This window comes from Malus domestica, chromosome 12 (assembly GCF_042453785.1).
Source record: "Malus domestica chromosome 12, GDT2T_hap1".
NCBI lineage: Eukaryota > Viridiplantae > Streptophyta > Magnoliopsida > Rosales > Rosaceae > Malus > Malus domestica.
Window position 1 is genome coordinate 22472226 of NC_091672.1, and position 13278 is coordinate 22485503.

The 13278-nt window shown below is 37.6% G+C and overlaps 2 protein-coding genes across 2 annotated transcripts; both read left to right on the forward strand.

The window, feature by feature from the left end:
- Positions 1–4083: 4083 nt before the first annotated feature.
- On the forward strand, positions 4084–4557 carry LOC139189880 (uncharacterized). The gene has a single exon (XM_070809134.1). It carries the CDS (start codon positions 4084–4086, stop codon positions 4555–4557), a length of 474 nt encoding a protein of 157 aa, XP_070665235.1.
- Positions 4558–4629: 72 nt separating this feature from the next.
- LOC114820016 (uncharacterized) lies at positions 4630–5139 on the forward strand. The gene has a single exon (XM_029089861.1). The coding sequence runs from the start codon at positions 4630–4632 to the stop codon at positions 5137–5139; it is 510 nt and encodes a 169-aa protein (XP_028945694.1).
- Positions 5140–13278: the final 8139 nt, after the last annotated feature.

Here is a 13278-nt window from a genome sequence, read left to right on the forward strand (position 1 = left end):
TTCCGCTCCAGATAAAATGAGTAAATTCAGACCTTTGATGCAAGTTTAGCAGAAAGCCCTCTAGCCCAGTTCAAGAAATAGCCTGTAGAAAGTTAACAACAAGTAAAACACTTTTTTTCGGCAACTCTTCTTGCTAAGAGACTGAAGCATAATGATCAACGATCAGCCAAAATGATTTGAAATTAGGGGGAGATACTCATCAGGGGGAGCATCCAAAAAAGATCAAGATTTTAACGAGTCAATCGAAGACTTGTGGCCATCCAAGAGAGAGTGTTTTAGAATAGTGGATGTCCACTCAAATAATTAAATAATGGGCAAGTTGCCCTTCCACTGTCTATCGAAGCTTGCTTCACACGACTCATATTTTCTATATAAATACAAACTCCCCACAACATCAAAAGTAAGGAAAGACACGGAAGAGGAAGAGAGAAAAGAGAGGAAGAGGAGAGGAGATAATAGAGAGAATTATGTTTGTACTCCTATTATTCCAAATTATAATGAAAGCACCATTGCTACCCCGAGGACGTACTCCAGTCACCCTGATTGTAGAGGAACCTCGTAAATTTTGTGTCTTGCTTCATTTATTCCACTGCACACACCGTCGATTTTACAACACTTTGAACTTTATAGAAAAAATGTGCACGTGTCATGAAACTACCATTTTTATGTTTATAAATTGTAAATTTTTCTATGTCAAATGGTGTATTTCAGTATATATTTATACTTGATGGCTGAATTTGCAACATCTTCAATTCACTTTTATGTAAACACACAAACACAGACGTTTATCCAACCGGCATATGCTTTTGTAATCACTATGATGCCTGAATTGATCTTTGATGCAATTAATTTTGGGGTAGTCTCCATCCCCACTATACTATGGCTACTTTTGACCCCTGCAACAGTGGAGTTTACGTTGCAGACTTTGGGAAGCATTTTTTCCGTTTCTGCTTTAGTTTTATAAAATTGGCCAACAAACAATGTATACTTTATTGTTGCAAATTTCGTTAACTAAAACTTTTCAATAAACGCTCTTTATTTTGCATAGCTTATTCATGTTGAGTGATATCAATCTAAATGATTTGTGTGTCTTTCTGTCCATGTTATTCATTCATACCCTGTATTACGTTAGTTCTAATGCATTTTCTAGATTGCTCACAAGATTGATATTATCAGTCATGGTTGTCTAACACAAGAATGTACTCCTTTTGCACAGGTTCAAAATCAATCTTATTTTGGAAGATAACACGAATCAACACGATTTCCTCATAATAGGAAGATACATCAAAAAAATACTTCGTGTTTCTTGCCACACTTTGGTGATGCAAGAATGATATAAGGATCCTTTTATGGTGCCACCAATTCTTACAAATTTGGTGGGCTAGTAAAAAACATTTCAGCTCTCTTTTGGAAATTAGAACAGTAACTTCAGGAAGACAGATTTCATCGTTCACAGAGCCACTCTTTGAGCTAACAATCCCCTTAATTAAACCATAAATGCATGTTCCCACCGCAGCAAAACAAATTATCAGTTAAGTGACTCCCGCCCTATTGACGCCTTCTTAACCACTGAATCAACAACCCCAATCAATTGCAGCCACCAAGCCTTCGAAAAGAACGTTGTTCCCTAATCAACCAAACAAATCTGACAGGTAAAATTTCCCTTCCGAATAATGCTCTCATGTGTCGATCTTATTAACCCTACTTGCTTCTCTTGGTTATATGTTTGCAGTCATGAAAAACTGTCAACCGCTATTTCGCACTCTTTTCCATAACTATCACGTTTATGTCTACCCTTGCAGCAGAATTAATTCTGCCATAATTGCAGCAGAATTCCACAATCTGGTTGTTGTCAAGATCGAACTTGCCAATAGAGTTCCAATTGCAGCCCTCAGGACAAAATCTCAGCCCAAAAAAAAACAAAGATAGGTAAATTACAATTTGTTTTTTTTGCACACATGCCTGAATGACATCCATAATGGCTACCCTTGTTTCATTATGATTTATGTTTTTTGCTATAGTGTTGAAGATGTCCAATCCTAGAAAAAGTAAACAACCACGTTCTCCATGATCGAATGATGCACACCATGCTGCATATTTTTTTTGTTTGAACATCTGTGCTTGACAACTTACATGCTCAAACACCACTTTTTCTGTGTTTTGCTAACTGCTAAGTGAGGTATGTAGGTTGCAGGACATATATTTTGCCATCTTAACTGTAGGGGAAAAATATGTGTAAAATGCAGCTTGCTTCTGTTTCTTCAATTTCGTATGGAAACAGATCTTCTGCTTATTTTTGCCTTTGAACAGTTGTGGTAACAAAATTAGCTACTTGAATGTTTCTTCTATGTCTTCTTTTTCTTAAAGAAACAAAACTTTTTTGGAAACCATCTCTTTTTAATCAAAGACGTAAAGTTTCTTCCCACTCATTGTACAATGTGTTTATATGCCAACTCACTTAAATGTATATAAAAGCAAAACTGCTTATCTTATCGATCTCATTCACTTATGTATCCCTCTGTTTGTTCATAATTATGTTGAATTTATTCAATTTAAGTGTGTTTTATTTTCCGATTATGCTTGAAGCAGCTGGTTCCCGCAGCAACATGCAAACGTATTTTCTAGTTCCATCTATGATTTTCTTCCTACTTTCCAACCCTTAATTCTGAATTGTAATTTTGGGATAAATATGGAAATGAATCTTAAGTCCAAGTCTAATAGGGGGACAAAGAACGAGATAGATGAATAGAGAAATAAGAAGAAAAAGAAAGGAAGGTAACTTTCCTAACATCAAAGAGAAAAAAAGATGTTATGGTGCCTGGTTGTGGTTGCTGTCGGTTGAGTTGGGCAGGGACTCTCGTGGTTGTTCCATTTTTTTTTAAATCTCCAATATTCAATCATTCTTTTTATTTAGTTTATTTACAATTTAAAACCGTTAGGGATATTTCAAGAATATAGGTAGGAAGGAAGAAAGTGTTTGTTTTTTTAAACTATTTATAATGGGTGAAAATATAGCATGAATGATAAAATAAGATAATGAATTGAGTGTTGTAAAATGGTGGGTATGTTTGCCCACATGTATATAGTAACCCTTTCACAAGTTTAATAGTGTCATTTGTTTGTTTTCTATGAGGTTGCTCTATAAATAGAGCACTACATTTGATCAAATTAGACTTGAAGAGAAAAACAACTAATAGCAATAATATACATCACTTCCTCTGCAATCATTTTGTGTTGGTATAATATTTTGCAACTGCTTCGCTCATGTCCCTAGCAAAGGTTATCTCTCTAACTTTTACCTATTTATAACACGTTATCAGTACGACTCTCTAATCATTTCTCATTTCCCTTCATCAAAAGAAAAAAAAATGTTTCTTCTAAGGTTTTTACTGTTCTTCTTCTTCCTCTGCCTCAATTACTGGATATACCCTCGCGAAGAACTGTTTGCACCATGTCTACTTCTAGTTCTCAACCTAACAGTTACTTATATCTTTGATTTCTTATTTGGTATAACTCTTGACTACTAACCCAGTGTTTATTTATGCAATCCAAGATGGTGTGATATCATCGCCTATCTTGGACTGCAGATCTAATTTTACTGCAAATTTTAAGTGGAGCGGTATAATTGCCCACCCTATCCTGCATATTTAAATTTGCTTGCTATTTAATTTTATTGCAATTTTAGGTGGTGTGGAATAATCACCCACCCTGCTCTGCATATTTAAATTTTATCGCAATTTTAGGTGGTGTGGAATAATCACCCACCATGCTCTGGATCTTAAATTTTATCGCAATTTTAGGTGGTGTGATATAATTGTCTACCCTGCTTTGTATATTTAAATTTTCCTGCTGTTTAAAGTGGTGCGGAATAATCACCCTTCCTATACTTGTTTCGATGAGAATGGTGCGGTACAATCCCCTTTCTCATTAGTCATGTAAATCTCAAGCCTGAAGTTTCAAGTACTTATCATTTTGGCCTAAAGATAAAAAACTTGTAAGAACAAGAAGTTCTAACAATATATTCCTCTAGAATACATATTATTGCAAGTTCTTACACACCCCATTTTTCCTTTAGAAAAGAAAATGGCAAACTTGGCAAAGCTTGATTTTGCTGCCCTGGACATTACTGGGAATAATTACACTACCTGGGTACTGGATACCAAGATCCATCTGGAAGCAGCAAATCTTGGAGATACCATTAGGGAAGAAAACATATCATCCTCTCAAAATCGAGCCAAGGCCATGATCTTTATTCATTACCATCTTGATGAGGGACTAAAGAGCGAGTATTTAATGGTTGAAGATCCGTTAGCTCTCTATAAGGCATTGAGAAACAGATACAATCACCAAACAACAGTGATTCTTCCAAAGGCTCGCTATGAATGGACTCACCTAAAGATCCAGGATTTCAAGTCAATGGCTGAGTACAATTCCGCGTTGTTCAAAATTACCTCTCAGATGAAGCTCTGTTGGGATACCATTACTGAGGAAGATATGCTGGAAAAGACTTTTAGCACATTTCATGCCTCTAACGTGCTCCTACAGCAGCAGTATTGAGCGCGAGGCTTCATTGAATACAACCAGCTGATTTCTATGCTCTTGATAGCTGAACAAAACAATAAGCTCCTGATGAAAAATCATCAGTCCCGATCTATCGGATCAGCATCATTCCCAAAAGTGAATGTTGCTTCCCTTGAAAGGAATGCCATATCCTCTCGTGGTAATAATTACAAACAAGGACGTGGCCACAAGCAAGGCAGGTGGATCGGGAAAGGCAAAAACCATGGTGTTCAGTTTCATAACCAGGTCCCAAGGCATAATTTAGGCCCAAGCTTTAAGAATGCAAATCGCCTGAAAGACAAAGCTCATATGAACACTCCTGGAAATCCTGAAGGAGTTTGCCATAGGTGTGGTGGCAATGGACATTGGGCACGTACTTGTCGCACCCCAAAGCATCTGGTGGATATGTATCAAGCCTCCCTCAAGGAGAAGGGTGTCAAGACCAATTTCCACGACCAAGCTCAACCAATAGAAAGACCTAATCCAGTGACCAATTTATCTGGACAGTTAAACACAACCCACATGGATGCTTCAGACTTTATTATTGAAAAAGGGAATGAAGTTTATGGGTCTGATTGAATCATTTATGTTTAATGTACTCTTGTTATTTGTAATTGTGGTTTCATGCTCTCATTTTCAATTCAATAAAAGTAGTATTCCAGTATGAATAAACTGCTTTTTAACTGAAATTTCTTTACTCAGAGAACATGGATAAAATTTATGGTTATTCTCAAAACAAGAGCAATGGCGGAGACTTTTGTCTTGCAGACAGCGCAACCATGCATTCAATACTTCGAGATCGAAAGTATTTCTCGAACTTGGTACTTGCAAAAGTAAAGGTAACAACAATATCACGACAATCAGATGTAATTGAAGGCTCAGGAAAAGCCCAGATTATGTTACCAAATGGAACAATATTGTCGATACAAAATGCATTGTACGCCACTCGATCTACTCAAAATTTGTTAAGCTTTAAAGACATACGCCTAAATGGATACCACATTGAAATGAAAAGTGCAGAAAATGTGGAATATTTATGCATTACCTCCCATGATACCCATAAGCGTATATTGGAAAAGTTGCGTAGTTTATCGAGTGGATTGTATTATACATACATAAAGACAATTGAGGCACATGTTGTCATGAACCAGAAGTTCATGGATTCAAAAGTTTACATGTTTTGGCATGACTGTCTGGGTCATCCAGGATCTACCATGATGCGTATAATCATTACCAACTCTAATGGACATCCATTATTGAGCAGACACATTGATGTCTCAAATGATAACCCTTGCAAGGCTTGTTCCTAAGGGAAGTTGGTAATTAGACCATCACAACTAAAGGTTGATGATGAATCCCCATCATTTTTGCAAAGAATTCAAGGGGATATTTATGGACCTATTCAACCACCTTGTGGACCATTTCGATATTTTATGGTTTTGGTTGATGCATCTACCCGATGGTTACATGTTTGCCTATTGTCTACTCAAAATGTAGCTTTTGCGAGACTTCTTGCTCAGATAATTAAGTTGCAAGCACAGTTCCCAGATCATCCCATTAAGTCCATTTGACTTGATAACGCTGGTGAATTTACGTCTCAAACCTTTGCTGATTACTGCATGGCACTAAGCATTGATGTTGAACATCTTGTTCTTCATGTCCATACTCAAAATGGTTTAGCAGGGCATTTATCAAGCGGCTTCAATTACTAACCCGCACTCTGCTCATGAAAACGAAATTGACATTCTCTGCATAGGGACATGCCATCTTACATGCAGCAACTGAAACCCATAGCCAACCACCAATACTCATCAATACAACTCGTGTTTGGACATCAGCCAAACACTTCACATTTACAAGTTTTTGGTTATGCTGTTTATGTGTCTATTGCACCGCCACAACGAACTGAAATGGGACATCAGCGCAGACTGGGAATTTATGTGGGTTTTGATTCACCATATATCATTAGATATTTGGAACCTTTGACTGGTGATATGTTTACAGCTCGTTTTGCTGATTATCATTTTAATGAGACGGTCTTCCCATCGTTAGAGGGAGAAAAGACTGTTCCAGAAGAACGACAAGAGCTGACATGGGTTGTTCCCACCTTATCTCATTTTGATCCACGAAGTACTCAATGTGAAAATGAAGTGAAGGATCGTTCATCTTCAAGGTATTGCTAATCAATTGCCAGATGCATTTAATGATGCTTCGAAAGTAACAAAGTCACATATACTAGCTGCAAATGTACCTGCAAGAATTGATGTCCCTATTGGGCAAAATAAAGTGGCAGTGAATGATTCATCCAGTGCATGCCTGAAACGTGGTAGACCCCCAAGTTCAAAAGATTCAGCCCCTAGAAAGAGAAAGATAAAGGCACAGTTGAACCCAAATGAAATCATTCAAGAAAAGAAAATGAATGATAAATCCACAATTCATGATTATGTACTTCTAGAAAAAGAAAATGTCCTTGATGAGACACATGTCCCTAAATAGACAAAAGGACACGAAAGCAAAGAAATATCCATAAATTATGCATGTACTAATGAATTGTGGAATCAAAATGAAATAATCATCGACGACATGTTTGCATTTGCAATAGCCACGGAAATTATATTAAGTGATGATATTGAGCCTCGCTATGTTGATGAATGCAGACAGAGACAAGATTGGCCTAATTGGAAAGATGCAATCCAGGCAGATTTAAATTCTTTGAAAAGACGAAGTGTTTTTAGACCAGTAATACAAACCCTGCCTGGTGTGAACCTCGTAGGTTACACATGGGTATTCACAAGGAAACACGACGAGAAAAACGAGATTGCAAGATATAAAACACGACTCGTTGCACAAGGTTTTTCACAAAGACCTGGAATTGATTATGAAGAGACATACTCTCCTGTAATAGACGCAATTACATTCCGTTACTTAATAAGTTTGGTGATTTCAGAAAAACTTGACATGCGACTTATAGATGTCATCACCGCGTATCTATATGGAGAATTAGATACTGACATATATATGAAAGTCCCAGAAGGACTTGGGTTGCCTGAAGCAACTAACAAACCACGAGGTATGTTCTCAATCAAATTTAGGCGATCACTATATGGGCTGAAACAATCTAGGCGAATGTGGTATAATCGTCTCAGTGAATATTTGATTAAAGAAAGATATGCCAACAATGTCATTTGCCCTTGTGTGTTCATTAAGAAATCAAATACTGGATTTGCTATAGTGGCAGTATACGTCGATGATATGAACCTAGTTGGAACCCCTGAAGAGCTCAATACAACTGCTGAATATCTGAAAAGTGAATTTGAAATGAAAGACCCTGGGAAAACAAAATATTGTCTCGGCCTGCAGATTGAGCATTGTGTTAATGGAATTTTGGTTCATCAATCAACTTACATTGAAAAAATACTGAAGCGATTTGGCATGGACAAGGCTTATCCACTTAGCACCCCAATGGTCGTTCGTTCTTTGGACATTAAGAAAGATCCATTCCGTCCAAAAAAGGATGATGAACTAGTCCTTGGTCCAGAAGTACCATATTTGAGCTCAATAGGTGCTTTACTGTATTTAGCACAATGTACTAGACCAGATATAGCTTTTTCAGTTAACTTGTTAGTAAGGTACAGCTCTGCTCCAACCATTCGTCATTGGAAGGGAGTCAAAGATGTTCTATGATACCTTCGTGGGACAACAGATATGGGTCTCTTCTACTCAGACAAGCCCACAAATGAACAGATCCTTGTTGGATACACAAATGCTAGTTTTCTCTCCGATCCGCATAAAGCCTGCTCACAAAATGGATATGTGTTCACTAATGGAGATACTGCAATTTCATGGTGATCAACGAAGCAAAAGCTAGTTGCTACATTTTCCAATCACTCGGAAATAATTGCTTTACATGAAGCAAGTCGTGAATGTTCTTGGTTAAGATCAATAATCCATCACATCCGGAATTCATGTGGTCTACCTTCAAAGACAAACACTCCAACTGTCATCCATGATGATAAAGCAACCTGTGTCGCCTAGATGAATGAAGGATTCATTAAGGGTGATAAGACTAAACACATATCTCCAAGATTTTTCAGCGCACATGAACTTCAGAAGGCTAAAGTTATTGAAGTTAGACAAATCCGTTCCAATGAAAATTTAGCAGACTTGTTCACCAAATCTCTACCAAAGTGCACATTTCAGAAGTTAGTGCAGGGAATCGGATTACGTGGGCTTACAAATTTGAAGAATGCGGAATCAGGGGCTGTTGAGCAAAAATTGTACATAATATGTAAACAAATCATTCCCTCGACACAATTTCACCCTCGTTCATTTTTTCGAAGAGGGTTTTATTAGTTTGAGTTCGACCCATTCTAGGCTACGCGCCTATTAATTACAACCTTTCTTTTGGGAAAGGAATACCCTTTGATTCTAATATGAATGAATCGTAACTTGAGGATTTGGGTGTTTATTTGATTTTGTGACTGCATCTAGGTAGAGCCATAGATTGCCTACGTACCCTCGTTGAGGGATCAAGTCACTCGTAGTTCCTTGTATACTTGATACTTATTTGGATTTGATGCCTTGTGCAGTTTTAGCTCATGCGGGTGAGGACTTTGCGCCATTGGAGCGTTTGATGCCTTGTGCAGTTTTAGCTCATGCAGACGAGGACTTTAAGTCGTTGGAGCATTTAATGCCTTGTGCAGTTTTAGCTCATGCAGGTGAGGACTTTAAACCATCAAAGCGTTTAATGCCTTGTGCAGTTTTAGCTCATGCGGGCGAGGAGCAACTAATTCGGCTTCATGCCATTTGAGATTCTGTTGTGGCTTCATGCCATTTGATATTTGACTTTTTCTTTGGCTTCGTGCCATTTGATATTTGATACAGCTTCAGGCCATTGAGTTTTGTAGCAACTTCGTGCCACCAAAATTTAATACGGCTTCATGCCATTGAATCGGCTTTTAGCCATTTGAGGCAACTTTGTCCCATTTAAAGTGGTTTTGTGCCGCTTGAGCATAGAGTAAAATTAACGGGTTTATTTCTGATAAACCCACTAATATTTTGACATTTGACTTTAGCTTGGTACCATTTCTTGCTCCATGTTTAATTTTACTTTTCCTTTGCAGCTTCTTTCTTCTGACAAATTTGTAGAGAATCATGCTTGGATGAAAAAAAAATATTTCCTCTGTTCCTTCACGGGATTTATCCCACAAGGGTTATGTTCAAAGCAGCAGAAGTGAATTTAGTTTATATAAACCAGGGATTCGTTTTGATTTCTTGGTTGCGTCTAAAATTTAATATCAGACTGCCTACGTATCCTTAACGGAATCAAACCGGCGTAGTTCGTATTTCAAAGTTGTCTCCAATGTTTCTTTTTGTTTTAACCGTTTGAACTTGGTGCCTCCGTGATGGAGTAGTGAACTCTTATTTGGCACACATGTTTGCCAAAGTGATAATGCCCACATGAATAATATGAGAAGGCTACTCTTTTTCTTCTCTTCGAGTTCCACATGGATGGTATTCTCATCTAATTTGCAGCAAGTGAAAAAAAAAATTGCTACTCATAATCATGACTAATGTTTGAAAGCCATGTCACATTCACTTAACTTGATGGTGCTTTTGACTTCTTTTCTCCTATTGTTTGTTTGTTGTCAGGAGATAAGTTGCCCATTTTTCCTTTGCTTTTCTGGGACCTTTGTCAGTTTATCTCCATACTTAAATTCTAAAATAAAGCCCATAATTTAGATGGGGGCAGTGGCTTTCTTTTGCTTTCCACGTGAGCCAATTCCCATTTAATTTGAGGGAATTGTATATAGCAAACTTCTTATTTCCTTCCTTTTTTTTATGTACTTTTCTTTTGAATTTTCAACTCCATTTAACATGGAACTTTGAACCCACTTTGAATTTTCAAGCCTTCTGACAACAAGCTTTACTCCTCCCTTTTAATGTGACTTTAAAGCTTTTAAGTTCAACTACTTATCTTTTTCTCCATGTGAGCAACATCCACGTGATGGGCAACTATTCCTTCTTTTATTTGCCTTCCTTTTCATTTATTTTGTCTTCATGTCTGTGATTTTGTTGTTGCCCTTTTTTCTTTGCACGGCAGCACAGTAAGTCCTGCTTTCATATGGAAATATAAAAGCAAGTGGCAGAGCTACTTTTCTTTTACCAATGCCTTGGCATTTATCGAAAGCTTTACTTTTTCCCTTTTGACATTGAGCTTATATGCATACAATGATCCATTTGCCTTGGTTGGGTGAAGCCTTCACCTCTTACTGTCCCCGATATTTTGGAGGTGCAGATCTCAGAGCAGCAGAGCTTATTGCTTCTTTTCTTTCTTCATTCTTTGGCAGCAAAGGAAATACCTTCCTTTCCATTAGCGATTTGGATGGTAGCTGTTAGTGCAATCTTTTTTTCATTCTTTGGCAGCAAAGGAAAGAGCTTTCTTTACATGACACATTTTCCACGTTAGTGCAATCTTCTTTTCCAATGCAGGCGACATCTTTTCCTGGTCAGCAACTTTTCTTCTTGCATTCAAGACGGCGACGGAAGTGAGTTATTGTGTGTTTTTGTTCTCTTCATATCTAGGCATAAAGAAGTCATGTGGCTGCTGCCATTTTGGACTGCTCATGCTGTTTATTTTCCCAGTAGTTTTTTTTTTTTTTTTTTTTGCAACGACTAAGTCTTCAATGGCTTCACTACGACTACTAGAAGTCAGGACAATAATGACTTGACGAGACCGCAGAGACCTCTTGCAAGATTGATTTGATTTGAATTTCTTCCGAGGGATTTAGACCATTTTCGGAAATTTGGAGAGGCAGCATAGGCATGGGAGCTTTGTTTCGAGCCTCGACGATTGATCTAGACCACTTTAAAATTTATGGTAGCAAAGACTGCAGGGAGTGGCAGACTGCTTCTTTTTCTTCTCGGCATGGACGGAAAACATGGCTCACTTAGATCTAATTGGAACTTCACGGGATAATTTAGACTACCCCGAAGAAATTCATGGGATTAAACTGCAGCGGCACAGAGCGGAGCTCTTGGATTTGATCGGAATTTCACGGGGTGGTTTAGACCTCAAAGAAATTCATGGGATTAAACTGCAGCGGCGGGGAGCGGAAGTGGTGATTTCGTTGGCTTTGTTGGACTGCAACTCGAGAATGCTGGGGAGTGGGAAAAGTTGAAGAAGAAAAGTGCTTCTTTTCTTCCTACAAAGCAGAAGAAGGAAACAACCCAAAAAAATTAAAATAAGATGGCTTTATACCTTCAAATGTTGTGTAGCTTTTCCTGCTCTTTGTTCTTGCGTGTAGCTCTTGATTTCTTCTTCTTCTTCCTTTTCCTTTGTTGTGCCTTTGCTCTCTTGCTTTGCCTATCTGGTGTCTTCTATGTGCTTCTCAATTTCTGTAGGGTCTCCTCTCTTGTTTCTGTTGTCCTTTTGCTTTGGTTCGATGCTTTTTATAGGCGAACAGTGGACTTGGCAGTTGAAGTTTAGTGGGATGCAATTTTCCTGGGGTGTGGAGATGTCGAGAAAAAACCATCTCTTGAGTGGAGAACGTGGGAGTTTTAGAGGGTTCTAGATACACACGTTCTCTATACCCGGTTGCCATGTAGATGACAAACTCCTTCAGGCTTGGCATACGTTGAGGTCCACATGTGCGGGTGTAGAGTTATTTTCCTCTCTTTATTTCTTATATATATTATATAAATATAGTATATATAAAAATATATACACACACATAATATGAGCCTTATTTCTAGTCAGTCCACATTTTGGACTTTATTTATTTTGAAGTCTCCCCATTTTTAGTAAGACTTGCTAATATATTTTGTTTGTGAAAATATATAGCTCAACAGGGGGAGCATCCATGATAATGCAGGTTGTACTCTTTTTCCTTTTATTAGGATTCTTCCCACTAGGTTTTTCATATCAAGGTTTTAACGAGGCAACAGGAGCATGCTCAACACCATCTGAATAAAGTTGTACTCTTTTTCCTTCGCTATGGTTTTTTTTCCCACTGGGTTTTTCCAAGCAAGGTTTTAACGAGACAACTAATGTTGATATGTGGGCATCCAATGGGGAGTGTTGTTAAATGGTGGGTATGTTTGCCCACATGTATATAGTAACCCTTTCACAAGTTTAATAGTGTCATTTGTTTGTTTTTTATGAGGTTGCTCTATAAATAGAGCACTACATTTGATCAAATTAGACTTGAAGAGAAAAACAACTAATAGCAATAATATACATCATTTCCTCTGTAATCATTTTGTGTTGGTATAATATTTTGCAACTACTTCGCTCCTGTCCCTAGCAAAAGTTATCCATCTAACTTTTGTCTATTTATAACATTGAGCATTTCTGCAAGTACATATTCTAAATCGAACATTAGTAAAAGCTTTTGATGGGCTAGGACTTCATCCACCCATTTACTACCTATGCCCAACATGGGAAAATTTTGATCTGAGCCCCAATTTGAACAAAATTTACCTCTTTTTTTCCTTTTGTTTTGTTTTGCCTTTTTCGTTTTTGGTCAATTTTTTTCCTTTTGCTTGTACCTATTTGACATGCTGACAAGTGATAACATGCAATATCTGACACCACTGTGTAACAAAATCAATTGGTTCTTGTTACAACTTACAATGCGTGACCTTTTTAAGTATTATACGGTAAATTATAAACTCGTCGTTGATACATAGTCAACGTGTATCTTGAAATTTCGGGAA

Coding starts and splice junctions, on each gene's coding strand:
- LOC139189880 (XM_070809134.1), top strand. CDS start 4,084: ATGGCAAACTTGGCAAAGCTTGATTTTGCTGCCCTGGACATTACTGGG.
- LOC114820016 (XM_029089861.1), top strand. CDS start 4,630: ATGAAAAATCATCAGTCCCGATCTATCGGATCAGCATCATTCCCAAAA.